General features: G+C 48.4%; 1 protein-coding gene across 4 annotated transcripts in view; it reads right to left on the reverse strand.

The window, feature by feature from the left end:
- Window positions 1-1,368: 1,368 nt before the first annotated feature.
- Window positions 1,369-13,246, reverse strand: part of TCF7 (transcription factor 7) — a 70,594-nt gene continuing 58,716 nt past the window's right edge. For 3 of the 4 annotated variants that reach the window (XM_059860473.1, XM_059860475.1, XM_059860472.1), the window contains 5 exons: window positions 12,227-12,337; window positions 11,850-12,012; window positions 11,532-11,639; window positions 8,969-9,017; window positions 4,917-5,079 (listed from right to left, as the gene is read on the reverse strand). In XM_059860473.1, the coding sequence (XP_059716456.1) occupies window positions 5,000-5,079; window positions 8,969-9,017; window positions 11,532-11,639; window positions 11,850-12,012; window positions 12,227-12,337 (511 nt within the window). In that variant the 3' untranslated portion in view covers window positions 4,917-4,999. Of the gene's footprint in view, window positions 5,080-7,362; window positions 7,436-8,968; window positions 9,018-11,531; window positions 11,640-11,849; window positions 12,013-12,226; window positions 12,338-13,246 lie in introns of all 4 variants that reach the window. The other variant, XM_059860476.1, reaches the window with a different exon arrangement.

Below are 13,246 nucleotides of genomic sequence, written 5' to 3' on the forward strand. Positions count from 1 at the left end.
GTTTTGGATGTAACCATTATGAAAGCATTCAGAATTTACTCTAAAGCAGAATTCAAATCCATGCTTTAGCTAGAATTTCTCCTCACATCTGGTTTCTCAGGAGATTGTGGGCCCTGCCTTTGTGCTGCTGTGCATTATACTGGGTGTATTAGACATTGTCAGTGGGCATAAAATACTCCACTGCTAGGCTTGGATGTGCTGAAGCCTTTCCAGCAGCCTGTAGTGCAAACAATGCATCTCAGTTTTGAAGTGCTACTAGAGGAAAATGTGATGTCCTTTCTGTGGCTATGTTTGTTGTTAATATTCAGAAGCCTGGTGTAATTGTGTTTGGTGGCAGTAGCCTGTGTAAATTCCTTTGGGTGCTTGTCACGAGCCCAGTGTCAATGTTTGTCAGCAGCCACTGCCTTGCAGGATGCCTCATGCTGCTTTAGGGTGAGGGAGAGACAAAGACACAGTTTTGTATTCCTCACTGTACTGCTCCAGCTGTGCTGTGCCTGTGTAACCACACCTGGGATAAAACTTGGTAGTTGTGAGGGTAGCTGGCCCAAACCTGAGCTGTGCTGGGTGGATGTGCAGTGCTGAAGCCCCAGGCTGTACACTTGGCTGTTGGCACTGAGACACCTGTGGAGGAGTAGGGAGGGCTGGTCTGTGTGCTCAAGGCCTTGTGTAGCTTTGGCAGATTTGTAATACTCTCACTAGTCTCAGTAGTTAGCATTGCATACAACTTACATTCTCTAATTGAAATTCCCCTGCAGTTCTGACTCAGACTTCAGCCAGATTCAGATTCTGTAGCTGCCTGGCAGGGATGTCAGCAGGAAAAGACTGGTTTTTTGAATCTCTCAGTTGTCTTACCCACTCCAGTAATACTAGTGCTCAGCTGTAGAGAAGGACACAGGGGAGGTGCTGAGAATTTGGGCTGTCCTGTGGCTGCTGCCTGTGTTCCATGCTTCAGTTGAACCTGCTCCTTGCTGCTGTAACAGGCACTGACTGTGTACTCTGAAATTCCAGAAAGCAGGAGAGACTGATTTCCCACTCTTAAACTTTCTGTTGCTGTTTAACTTGTATTAAAGCTGTTGTTTTTTTGTTTTCTAACTTTTTTTTTTTTTTAAAGTCAGTGCATGATCAGGGATCAGGCTTCTCTTGGATAAAGGGATGGAGTGTGGGGGTAGGGAGAGGCAAGGCTGGGTGTCAGTAGGAATTGTAGGAAAAAAGTATTTTCTTTGTACACTTGGCTTAGTATTTTAGTCTTACCCATTGAACGTTATCGGCAGTTATTCTGAAAACTATTCAAATGCTGAAGGGACAAAACAAAAGCAAGCAGGAATCCTCTTGAATGCTAAGAAATAGTAACTTGAGAGTTTGATAGCATTATAACTTCCAGTGGCCTCTTTTGAACAGCCAGTCTGGCAATTACTTTATTTATAAAGCTATAAACATACTTTGAACATAAAAGCCAAAAAATACAAACTCAGTGAAGTAAAAAAATTACAACAAATGATGGATAGTCACTGGACAAATGAAGGTACAGCTGCAAAACATTTATCCCTGCTACATACGTACAGTGGTTTTACTTGTTTTAATGAAGTGGTACTTCCATGACTTCTACATTCAGACTGATTCCAGGAATTCAAATACATATTTCAGGAAGAGTTAAAACTGCTGTAAAATAACTTGAAAAAAATTCTTGTTGAGATAAAAACTTCAGGGCAAAGTCTTCCTTTTATTAAAAAAGAGTATTAACACAAAATAGCAACATTTCATATGGCAGTTTGAAAGACAATTTTTTTGGTATTAATAACTTTGTTTTGTCATTGGTTATCAGCCGTAGGACCATGGAACAGAAGTTAGTCATGTTGTTTTGCCTTGGGAAGGGGTGGCCAAACAGTATCTTTCCTGTGTTTTGGAATAAAAATAATGACATTTTCTCAGTTACCCAGTATAAACTGAGTGCAGTATAACACAAGTGGGTATTCTGAGGATATCCTGCAGCAGCTGGAAGCACAGGGTAAGGTCTGGCCTGTATGTATAGAGCAGAGCAGACAATGCTATGGGTGTGACTGCTCCAGCTCTGGGGCTTTGAAAATGCTTCTGTGCCACGAGGGCACAGGCAAGGGCTCCTGCAGAGGGGGTGTTAGTTGTCACTAAGGAGCTTTGGCAGGAATCAGTTGGAATAACAATGGTGAGAGGAGGCTGTAATGCAGATGAGCCTTTTGCTGGTCGAGGCAGGGACTTGACACCATGGAGGGGCCAGAGGAGCTTTGAAATAAGTGGGTCAAAGTCCTAGGGTGTGAAATGAACGAGGGCTGGTCTGGGTGCCTTCCTCTGGCACTAAATAACTTCCTCTGGTGTTATTTAGACACATCTGCCTTTTCTTTTCTACCTGCCTTTGCTTTGCTGCTAGGTTCCATCTGTCATTCAACATGCCATAGCAGTTGGATGTTGAATTACATCAGCCTTACACCCAGGATGGCGTACACCATGCTGTGGTGGCTGGTCTGTCATCTCTGGTGTTTCCAGGAGGTGACACTTACAGCACCTTACAGCAGAGGGTCTCAGAGTGACAAATGATGAGCTGAGAAACAACCATTTTTAAAGCTGTTTTTTTTTTTTTTTTTGTTGTTTGAAAATCATATGATTAAAGAGACCATATCAGGTCTGGCAAGTCTACTGAGTTCCTCGGTTCAGCACCAGAACATGCTGTTGGCTAAGCTTGCTAAAATAATTTAAAATGAGCAGATTGCACATTGATCTAGTGCTATGTAATTAACCCTCTGAGTGCAGTCAGTACAAAGGTGTACAGTTGGCATTGGATCAGGTAATGCTACTTCTCCAAGGGTTAAAATGATCCAAACTTTAATATGATTCTTTGCAAACTTGTCAGGTTCGTGCACATAGCTTTCTGTCAGTGCTTCTGAAGTTACGTTTATACAGGAGAGGAATAAAGAAGTAGGTTTCGATCTTCAAAACTAAAACCAGAAATAAAAAATCTACACTACTAGAAGCAAAACCATCTAAATAAAGGGACTAAACCAAAAGCTGCTCTATAGACTAGTTAGGTTTGGCTTTTTTTTTTTTTAATTTTTAAATCTTTGAGGCATAAACTTGGTTAAAAAGTTACATTTAATCCAATGTAAAAAATTACGGTTTGTGTTTTTGCATTAAGAAAAAAATATAAAAATAGTTTGTACATTATAAAGGTCATCTTAAATTTCTTGCAGTTCTACAATAATATTACTACATAATTTGTATTCAGTACTCCAAAACCCATCTATCAAGTAGGAAAAAAATAGTGCCCCCTCTACCTTTGTGTGGTGTCATTTTTCTCTTCAGCAGTCTGGAATAGATTTCTTTCAAACAGGAAAAAAGTCTGCACTGGACTAGACTGTGGTCTCTGAGAAGACTGTAAACTTGAAGTAAATCCAGAACTTGGAATTATTTGGGATTTACATCAGTTCATAATCCATCCACATTGTTTTTTGTTTATCAAACTCAAAATATAAATACAATACCGGAAACTGGTAAACATTTTAAAGCTGGAGAGAATACATGAACATTGGCATTGTCATTGGGGTGGAGGGAGAGTCTTTTAGAAAAAGCTAGAATAAGGTTTTTTAAAAAGTTCTTCAATGAATCATGACAAAGAGGGTTCTTATCTCGCCAAGGGTATGTACAGACAGATGCCTACAGAGCAGGGCAGTGAGTGCTGCTCTTCTGCTACGCTGCTCTGCGGCCACACTGCCCTGCCACAGGAGAGCTCACACCTCCCCCAAAGGACCTGCTGGGCCAGCGGGGTCCTCTGCCCTGGGCCAGTGTGACCCTGGGCCATTGGCCAGCCTGCCGGGGCTGCTGGCTCCCCACATGCCCTGCCCTGCTCACTGCTGTGGAGGTGCAGAGCTCCATCAGAGCCTACAAAAGCAACAGGACTGATTTCTGGCTTTGGCCAGTCTGTCTGGTGGGATTTCTGACCATCCACATCTGCAGAGGACAGTTCCTAACAGCAGGGCAGACCCTGCACCTGGCCGATGCCCTGAGCAGCCATCAGCCCTTCCAGCAGCTGGTCCATGCTCCTTTGCCTGGCTGGTGCTCCCTTTTCCTCTGCATTGCTGTACAACCATGGAATGGGACATGTCTGCACAGAGACATGTGACCTGCAAACAACATTTTCCTGTTCTCAAACAAGAAGTTCAAAAAATTCACCTCATTGCTTTAAATATTTAATTTCTCTTTTACCCGGTCAGATCAAAATGCTGGCATTGCTTTGTTTCCTTTTCAGACATATGTGCTTTTAAAAAATTCTCCTATTCCAGCTTTTCCAGCTCCTTGGTGTAATGGCTGTGGGAGATCTGAGGGCAGGGAGTGGAAGCCAGGGTTAGACTGACAGCACCTACCACCTACAGCAGCCAGCTGGGGATGTGGCTCTGCTCTTGAAGATAATGCAGCAAAAAAGAAACCAAAACAAAACCCCAAACAAACAAACAAACAAAAAAAAGCATCACAGGGCAGGGACAAAAGGCTTGTTTACTCATCAGCACTTTAAATTTTGGCAAGTACTTATTTTTTACCCTTTTTTTTGAAATTGCTTTTCTATCTTTATCACCCCTCCCCTCCAAAAAAACCCCAACTAAGTGAGTTTTCCATCATCCTTAAGTCATCCTGTCGCCAAACTTTGCATGTTTTACAGTGAGATGGGGATTTGGCTGGGCCTCTGGTCCTCGTCCGCGGGCAGCGGAACCAGGTGGGCGAGCGGAGTGCCCGGTGTGGCCAGCGGCTGGCAGGGACTATGTCCCCGAGGAGGCGCGGCTGTAGGCGGGGGGCGCGGCGGGCGCCGAGGAGCGCCGGGCGCCGGGTCTGGAGGGGCCGGAGGCGGGCGGGAGGTGTGCGGACACGGGGCAGGGGTCGGGCTGGTCGCGGTGCGCGGGGTCGGCGGGGGCTGCGAGCTGCTCTGACGGGAAGGTGGAGGGGACGCATCGGAGTGCGTCCGGTGGGGATGGAGGGGAGTCTATAGCACTTCCATCGGAAGAAACTGGGCTGGCACAGCGTCCTTCTCCTTGTAGGTACCGAATGCACTTCTTTTTCCTCCTGGAACAGCAGAGAGAGGCCTGTGTGAGTAACGGGAGGGTCCCGGCAGCCCCGCGGATCCGCCGTCCCCTTCTCCCCGCGGCGCCGGGATGGCGGCGGCGCTGCAGCGCTGCGGGAACACCGCCAGGCGGCGCCGGCGAGCCGGGAGCGGGGCCCGCAGGAAGGGGCTCGGCCGCAGCGGGAGAGGAGGAGCAGCAGCAGGAGGAAGGAATGAAACAGGAATAAACATCAAAATGGTGTGATGAAAATAAAAACACAAAAAAAAGAAAAAAAAGCCCCCCCGAATGCCTCTGACTGTCCTGCTGAGCAGAACGGGTAAAAGAACATCTCCCAGCCAGCTCCCTGCCTCAGCTGAGGGAAACTGATCCAATGGAGAACTCACTAATGCGGGCACACACCTGTCTTTGACCCTCCTAATGAAAAACCAGTGTGAGAATGAGTATTAACTAGTCCAGTATTAAACATGACTTGCACTGGATGTGAACAAGAGCAGTGCTGTTACTGCTGTCAGTGCCATGTTAGCCGTGCTGACCCAATTAATGCGATAGGAAACACCACAGCTCAGCTGATCTATTTAACTTGAGGGTATTTTCCATGGGTAGTAATTCCTCAGAGACAAGCCTGAGGAAGAGCTGTTTTTCCCAGAGACATCTTGGGAGTAGCTGCAGGATAGAGTTTCAATGACCCGTTTAAGATTACAGGAATGTGCCCATTGATTATTTGGATTTAAAGTTACAGGGGGGAAAAACCAGATGTGATACTACAGACTGCTGATAATGGCCCAGTCCATGGGTTATGCTGAGGTGGGTGTTACACAGCTAAAGGCATTTATCCCTCTCTCTTTAAGGGAACTTATTCCTCTCACTTTGGAAACTACAGCACCCTGGACTGTTTGTCCAGGGTATGGGGGAGGAGTGTGAAAGCTCTAGAACTAGAACACCCAGTCTTAACCAGTTAACCTCTCCGTGGAGTGGAGATCCTCCTGGAGAAGTTGTTCTCCGCAGGTGAGCAGAGCACATTGGGCAGGAGCCCCTGAGTGGCAGCAGCACAGTTAGTACAGAATTGCAGAGCAGCTCTGGCTGACCAGGGCTGGGTTACACGGGGTACACAGGAAGAGCATGCCAAGGTGCCCGGGCACTCCAGCAGCCTGTGTTAATCAGGAAGCCGTGCAGAGGAGAAGCTGAGCTCAGAGCTGGAATGGAGGCAGAGGGAAGGTGGAAGAAGTGTCCATGGCAGAGTGGGGCATTCAGCCTGGCAGCACAGCTGCAGGGGGCACAGGGCACTCCAGCAGCCCCCTCTGGACATTCAAGCGTTAACGAGACACTAAGGGAGCTCTGCCTGGATTCTTAATCAATTAAAAAATGATTCTTGATGACACTACCCAGGGAATAAAAGGCAAACAGGGAGCTCTGCTGTTGTGGCACACTGAGGTGCAGGAGGGGACTCAGCCACAGGGACTGGAGCTTGGGGTGCAGCAAGGTATGGGTCAACTAAATGATTTTAGTCACTTCAAGCTGAACACATCAAGCAGTACTTTACTTCCACCTTTTCCCTCATGCATTGCTGTAAAACTGCAAGTTGCAGATGTCTGTCTCAGTCTGTCTGGAGTCTCTCTGTGCTCTGGCACCCAGATCCAGAAGCTCCCAGGAGCTTTCTCTGCCTGCCTGCCTTTGCAGCCCCTCTAAGCCCAGCAGCACTTGGTTGACGTGAATTTTACTATTTCTTGACCAAATCCATCTCTGGGAGCCTGAGGAGCACAGCATTGCTCTGTTTTGCTGCTTGAGGCTGTCTCACCCCACCCATGGCAGGTACTGCAAAATTTAAGGCTGAGGAAGAGATGGATCTTGAAATACATGGTTAGCACAGTATAAATAAGAAAAAAACCCCATTAAATCCTCACTTGCTAGCCCTAGGGTGTCACTAATATGATTGGAAAAAAAAGCCTCATGTAAGGATCACAGAGGTCTCCATCCTAGAATTAAAACTTTTAAGACCAAGGAAATCTACCAGCTGAGGAATATGTGCAGCACTAAACCAGCACTGCCCCGGGAGGGATAAAAACCCCAGAGCACAGCCTGTCCTTGCAGCTCAGAGAACTCCTGAGGATGCCCAGAGCACAGCCCCTCCCTGCCTGGTGCTGGAATGGCTGCAGGAGGACACCTGGATGGCTGCAGGAGGACACCTGGATGGCTGCAGGACACCTGGATGGCTGCAGGAGGACACGTGGAGCTGAACCCCTGTCCCAGGAACACCCAGCAGCGAGGAGGAGATGCCAATACACACCTGCACGGGCCGCACCAGTCCGTTTGTTGGTTGAGGCCAAAGCGAGCTCTGCATTTCTTAGGAGAGGCAGGATCTGAACACAGAAGCATGCGCGGCGAGAATGGGCAAGGCAGAGGCACAAAGAGGAGGAGGAGCACGAGGAAGAAAAGAGGCAACATCATTTTAGCCATGTAACACACACTAACAGACTACAATCCCATTATTTTCTGCTACAGCATGGCTCTGGTACCACCTGGAAGAAAGTGATCGTTAAGCAAATATCAGTGATCACTGCTGGCAGCTGGAGGTGGTTTGGGAAACAGCTCTGAGAAACGTGGGCAATTACAGGGAAATTCAAAGCTATTCCAATTTCTTAAATCTGGAAAAGCTGCCAAATCTCGGAGGCGATGCCCGACTCCTGTATCTGCATCCCTGCTGGCTCCCTGCCCTTCCAGCAGACACCACCGGGCTGCGCACGGAGAGAAGAGGAGGAAACGTTGCAGAAGCAGGCTGAAAGCAGAGTTAGCACCACGGAGACCTGGGCCCAGGTATTCCACTCTGCCCCCCATCACACCCCTTCCAGTTTTAATGGAAAAGCTGTTCTCCACGGCCTTCCCTAAAACGCTTCTGTTTTACTGTATAATTACAGGACTCATTAGGGTGAAGCCCTGTTTGCTTTCAGACACATCATGGTTTTCTCTGGTGTTGGGAATGAGATTAACAGCATATTTCTGTGCTGGATTCAGCCTCTCTCTTTCAACCACCATCAATGTCTCATTGTGTACAACTAGTAATTTGTTTTCAATCTGTAACAGGTGAAATTATAATTTTTGTATCACACAGACAAGACATATATATGGATATATAAAAATATACAATGCACTCTACATAAAGGCCTAAAAACTTGTGTTCTTCTTATCAAACTCAGCACTGAATGAGATAGTGTTAATTAAACTGTAGGTATTACTGGGACACATCTCTTGATAATGATACCCTTTTTAACTAATATTTATTGTTACAGATAATGTTTATTCCTGCTGTGGCACAAATACTTCAGAAATCAGCACATGAATAGCCTTGGATGATGGGAATGTGTCTGTGACCAGCTGAAATCTGTCAAAAGGGCCTTTTCTAATTGGCAGGGTGATACAGGGAGGTGGGGTTTAGTATGACTTTGCTTCAACTCTACATTACTTTGAAAGGACAACCAAAGTTGGAGTAGTCCCATGAATGATCTTCACTCCTGCCACTACATTTCATCCCACACACAATATGGATGCATTTGAGAGGAGGTTTCTTTAGTTAATATCATCTGTAGGTCTGATGGGGACATTCACCTTGGATGTTTTCAATAGATAAAGTTTAGTGATAGTTTATATGAAGTTATTATACATTTGCCAAAATCCAATCTTTTCAGTTTTCACATGCCACCCATGTTCTAAATCAAACATGTCTATTAAAAACCCACAGAAATGTTAATTTACCATGGCTTAAAAAAATAATGAATGTGTATTTCTCTAGTTAAGCTCTGGAGAATAAAAGAAAACCTGGTAAAACACAACAACTGCTTTGGATTGTCCCATCTGAGCAGGAAAGCAGGAACAGCTGCCAGGCTGCAGGCACTTACCTGAGCTGGAATCTTGCTGCTTTTCCCGTGTTCGTCTCTTCTTCTTCCCCTAGAAGATCAAAGAACAGGCTGTTACCTGTGCTCCAGAAAACTGAGGCTGCTGTGCAGGGTTTTTGGGGCTGGACTGGGTGCTGGGGATAGCTCCCAGGTAAGAGCCATGGTGCTGCTGGCTCGGCCCATTGCAGGAGCAGATGAACTGGAAGAGGCTGCAAAAGGACTGCTCAGGTTTATCTACGAGGGTGTCCCTTCCTTTCCCCTCTTCCCATTCCAACGCTCCTAAGAAGAAACCCAGGAGGAACTCTCAAAGTGAAACCCAAATGTGGTTTTGGGCACTTGCTATGGCTTCTGCACAGCACAAATTCATTCTGGGCTTGTGCCTTTTCCCATTTCCAATACCCCCAGATCCAGCACCACAGGCATTTTGGCTCAGCACTTTGAGTGAGATCTGTGCATTTTTAGAAACTGCAATAAACTCAAGAGGTGGTGGCAGTCATGTGCCCACTCCTATCCCCACGTTTGCTCCATTTTCTCCCCAACACACTGCTCCACGCTCTGCTTTATGAGTCCAGGACAAGGCTGCAAATGAGTTAAGACTCAGATCTATGGTGCAGGCTGTGTCAGAAAGTGAGAGGGAAAATGTTAGAGGATGTAAACCAGCTGTAATAAAGCCAGTGCCTGTGCCTGTGCTGCTCAGCACCTCTGCCAGCTCCTGACAGAACTCCTCAGCCCTCTCTGATGCATCTCACTTGGGGATCCCACCCATTATTGCTTCAGTTAATGAACTGATGATTTAATTAATATGTTTAATGAGATTAATAGAATTAAACAAGATTTGCTGCATGCAATGGAGAGAGTATGATCAATAGCTGATGCTCCTGTCATATTCTTATGTTTCTAAAAAGAACTTGGTCCATTTTAGAACCTTCCCTATTTTCAAAACATGCTGTAATGTGATGCCTTATACCCAGCCTTATACCCAAAATTAAACTGGTTCTTGATATTCCCTGATTCCAAATGGGAAATTTATTTTTAAATAATACTAATCTATTTCAGTGCTTTTACAGTTCTGGACCCATCTCATTCTTCTTTCACTAATAAAAAAGTCCTATTTTATCCCCAAACTGCCTCTCTGCTTCACAAGATGCAGCACCTCCCCTCATCCCCTAATGAGCTGATTAATGAGGGCACAGGAGCACGGAAGCAAATCTGGCTGTGTGGTACAGGCAGCTCCCAGGGCTGCCTTTGACCTGTGAGTTTTTATATGACTTCCTGTGGTTTGAGTGAAGGTGGAAAGCTCTGAGCTGTGGTAAGCTTTTCCTTCAGTGGGGGAGCAGCTGTATTTCCTGCCTGATTTCTGCATCACGTGCTGCACGAGTGACCTACATTCCTCCTCCTCCTCATCCCTGCTCAACTTCAGAGCGAGAAGCATCTCTTCCAACAACCACAACACCCAAACCAGCCTGTTCACAGTACTGGGAGGACCAATATGAACTTTTGGAGCCCACCATCTATCTTCTGGAGAAAGTAACCAGCTCTTGGTTCCCCAAGGAACCAGATGAAGATGATACAGAACTGGGATTTCCATGGAGGATGTGCTTGGCCTCAGAGGAAGATGCTACCATGCTCTCAGCAATGCTGATGCCCTCCAGATGTGTGCCCATCAAAATAGGGGCTGGGGGCTTCCCATCAGCTCTGCTTTTTCTGCATCATCTCTGCCCTCTGTTTTTGGGGGGAGTTTGGGGTGGTTTGGGTCTGTTTACAGGTATTTTCTTGCCCTTGGTGGAGCTGTGTCATTCTGGAAGGAGAGCTGGAGTCAGTGTGGGAAGGATGGGCACTCACTGTGCAGTTCCCAGGGGCATGAAAGTGTCTGTGAGGGAAATGATGGAGATATGTAGATGGACAGACATCTGAAGATTTATGTGTGCTTTGCTTCAGTTCACTAATGAGCTTGTTAGGCATGTAATATCAAAACAGTAATGAAAGTCACAAGAAAAGACTCCCTACAAAAAGAGCCACTATTTTAAATCACAGAATCATAGAATTATTTGGGTTGAAAGGGCCGTCAAAGACATCCTGTTCCAACCCCCTGACATGAGCAGGGACACTTTCCACTAGACCCAGTTGCTCCAATCCCTGTCCAACTTGACCTTGAACACTTTAAGGGATGGGGCAGCCACAGCTTCTCTGGGCAACCTGTGCCAGGGCCTCACCACCCTCACAGATACCTCAGCTGCTGTCCAAGATGCATAGAGCTGTTTGCTTCCATAAAATTACATTTCCAAAGATATATCCACAGCACTTAAAACCTTCTCTTCCTTTCTACTTATATTTGCTTGGACAATAAACAAATAAAAGCTTGTCGTTGCTGGGAGCTGCATCATTCATCCTTTAGACAGGCAATAAGGCAAGAGGGTGTTCAAAATACTCCTGAAATGCGAATTTCTATGGCTCTTGTGCTGCCAGGAACCGCATTTCCAGGAGCAGGTGTTTGGTAAACACCAGCCAGCCCCCCAGGCCGTTGTGGGCCATCCCTAGGGTGGGGTCCCAGCACAGGAGCACTCACGTAGTTGTCTCTGGCAGACCAGCCGGGGTAGAGCTGCATGTGGAGCTGCCGTTCCTTGCGAGCCAGTTCGTAGTACTTGGCTTGTTCCTCCCGGGACAGCGCGTGCCACTGCAAGGACAAACAGCAATGAAGCATGGCCCTGCTGTCCCCTGCCAGCCCAGCCCACCATGACCACCCCACCCCAGGGCATATCCAGCCGCTGTGTTCATGGGAGAAGAGCACCTGGATTTGAAGCAGATGCTTGTTATGTACTTAATAGAAGTGGTAACGGGCAGGGATGTAGCACTAGGTGATGACACTGGCCCTGTGAGCTCTTACCCTCCTGCCCAAGATCTGGTTGATGGCAGCACTCTCTTTCAGGGTGCACTCGGCGATGACTTTCGCCCGCATTTCTTTCATATACAACATGAAAGCGTTCAGGGGCTTCTTAATAGTGGGCTTCTTGGCTTCCTTCTCTCTCTTTGGTTCTGGTTGAGGTTTCCTTGGTGGGACAAAAGGAGGGGCTGTCAGCATCAGAGCCAGCAGAAGACTCGACCCCAAACAACCCAACAACAGGAGCAGGTGGGGGGGCCGAGATTTGCTCCTCAGATGCACAGCTCAGTGTCCATCCATCCTCCCCCCATTTGAGCACTGAGACTGACAGATGAAATGGCTGCTGAGGAGCTGCTGCTGCCGAGCCAGCACTTCCCACTCACATGTTTCGGTCGTAGTGCTCCATCTCTTGCTTGCCAGAGTGGGGCACGATGGCGGGGTGCGGGATGCCGGTGGTGTGCATGCCAGAGCCCAGCATCAGCGGGTGAGTGAACCTGCAACAGAGAACGGGTGAGCCATGCCAGGGGGCTGCAACAGAGAGTGCGTGAGCCGTGCTGGGAGGGCTGTGCCAGGCGGGGACACAGCGGGGGCCGGGCAGCCATGGCATCCCTTGGAGCACCAGGCAGCCAGGGTGTCCCTTGGAGCACCAGGCAGCCAGGGCATCCCTCGAGTGCCAGGCAGCCAGGGTGTCCCTCAGGGTGCCAGGCAGTCAGGGCGTCCCTCGAGTGCCAGGCAGCCAGGGTGTCCCTTGGAGCACCAGGCAGCCAGGGCATCCCTCGAGTGCCAGGCAGCCAGGGTGTCCCTTGGGGTGCCAGGCAGTCAGGGCATCCCTCGAGTGCCAGGCAGCCAGGGTGTCCCTTGGAGCACCAGGCAGCCAGGGTGTCCCTTGGGGTGCCAGGCAGTCAGGGCATCCCTCGAGTGCCAGGCAGCCAGGGTGTCCCTTGGAGCACCAGGCAGCCAGGGTGTCCCTCGGGGTGCCAGGCAGTCAGGGTGTCCCTCGAGTGCCGGGCAGCCAGGGTGTCCCTTGGAGCACTAGGCAGCCAGGGTGTCCCTCGGGGTGCCAGGCAGCCAGGGTGTCCCTTGGAGCACTAGGCAGCCAGGGTGTCCCTCGGGGTGCCAGGCAGCCAGGGCGTCCCTCGAGTGCCGGGCAGCCAGGGTGTCCCTCTGACGTGGCAAAGCAGACGGAAAGCGAGGACATGGAAAGCACACAGTGCTGCCAGGCTGGCTGGGGCAGGCAGTGCCCACCACCCCTGGGTCACCCTTGTGGCACAGCTGGTCAAGCTGTGGGCACATGGATGGAAAGGATCTGGTGCCACAGCGAGGGAACCTGCCTGCAGCAGGAGCCAGCCTGGCTGAGATCAAGGGTGCTTTCACCCAGCAGTTTCAGCTGCTCAAATCTCTAT

Source organism: Haemorhous mexicanus, chromosome 15 (genome assembly GCF_027477595.1).
Source record: "Haemorhous mexicanus isolate bHaeMex1 chromosome 15, bHaeMex1.pri, whole genome shotgun sequence".
Taxonomy (NCBI): Eukaryota; Metazoa; Chordata; class Aves; order Passeriformes; family Fringillidae; genus Haemorhous; species Haemorhous mexicanus.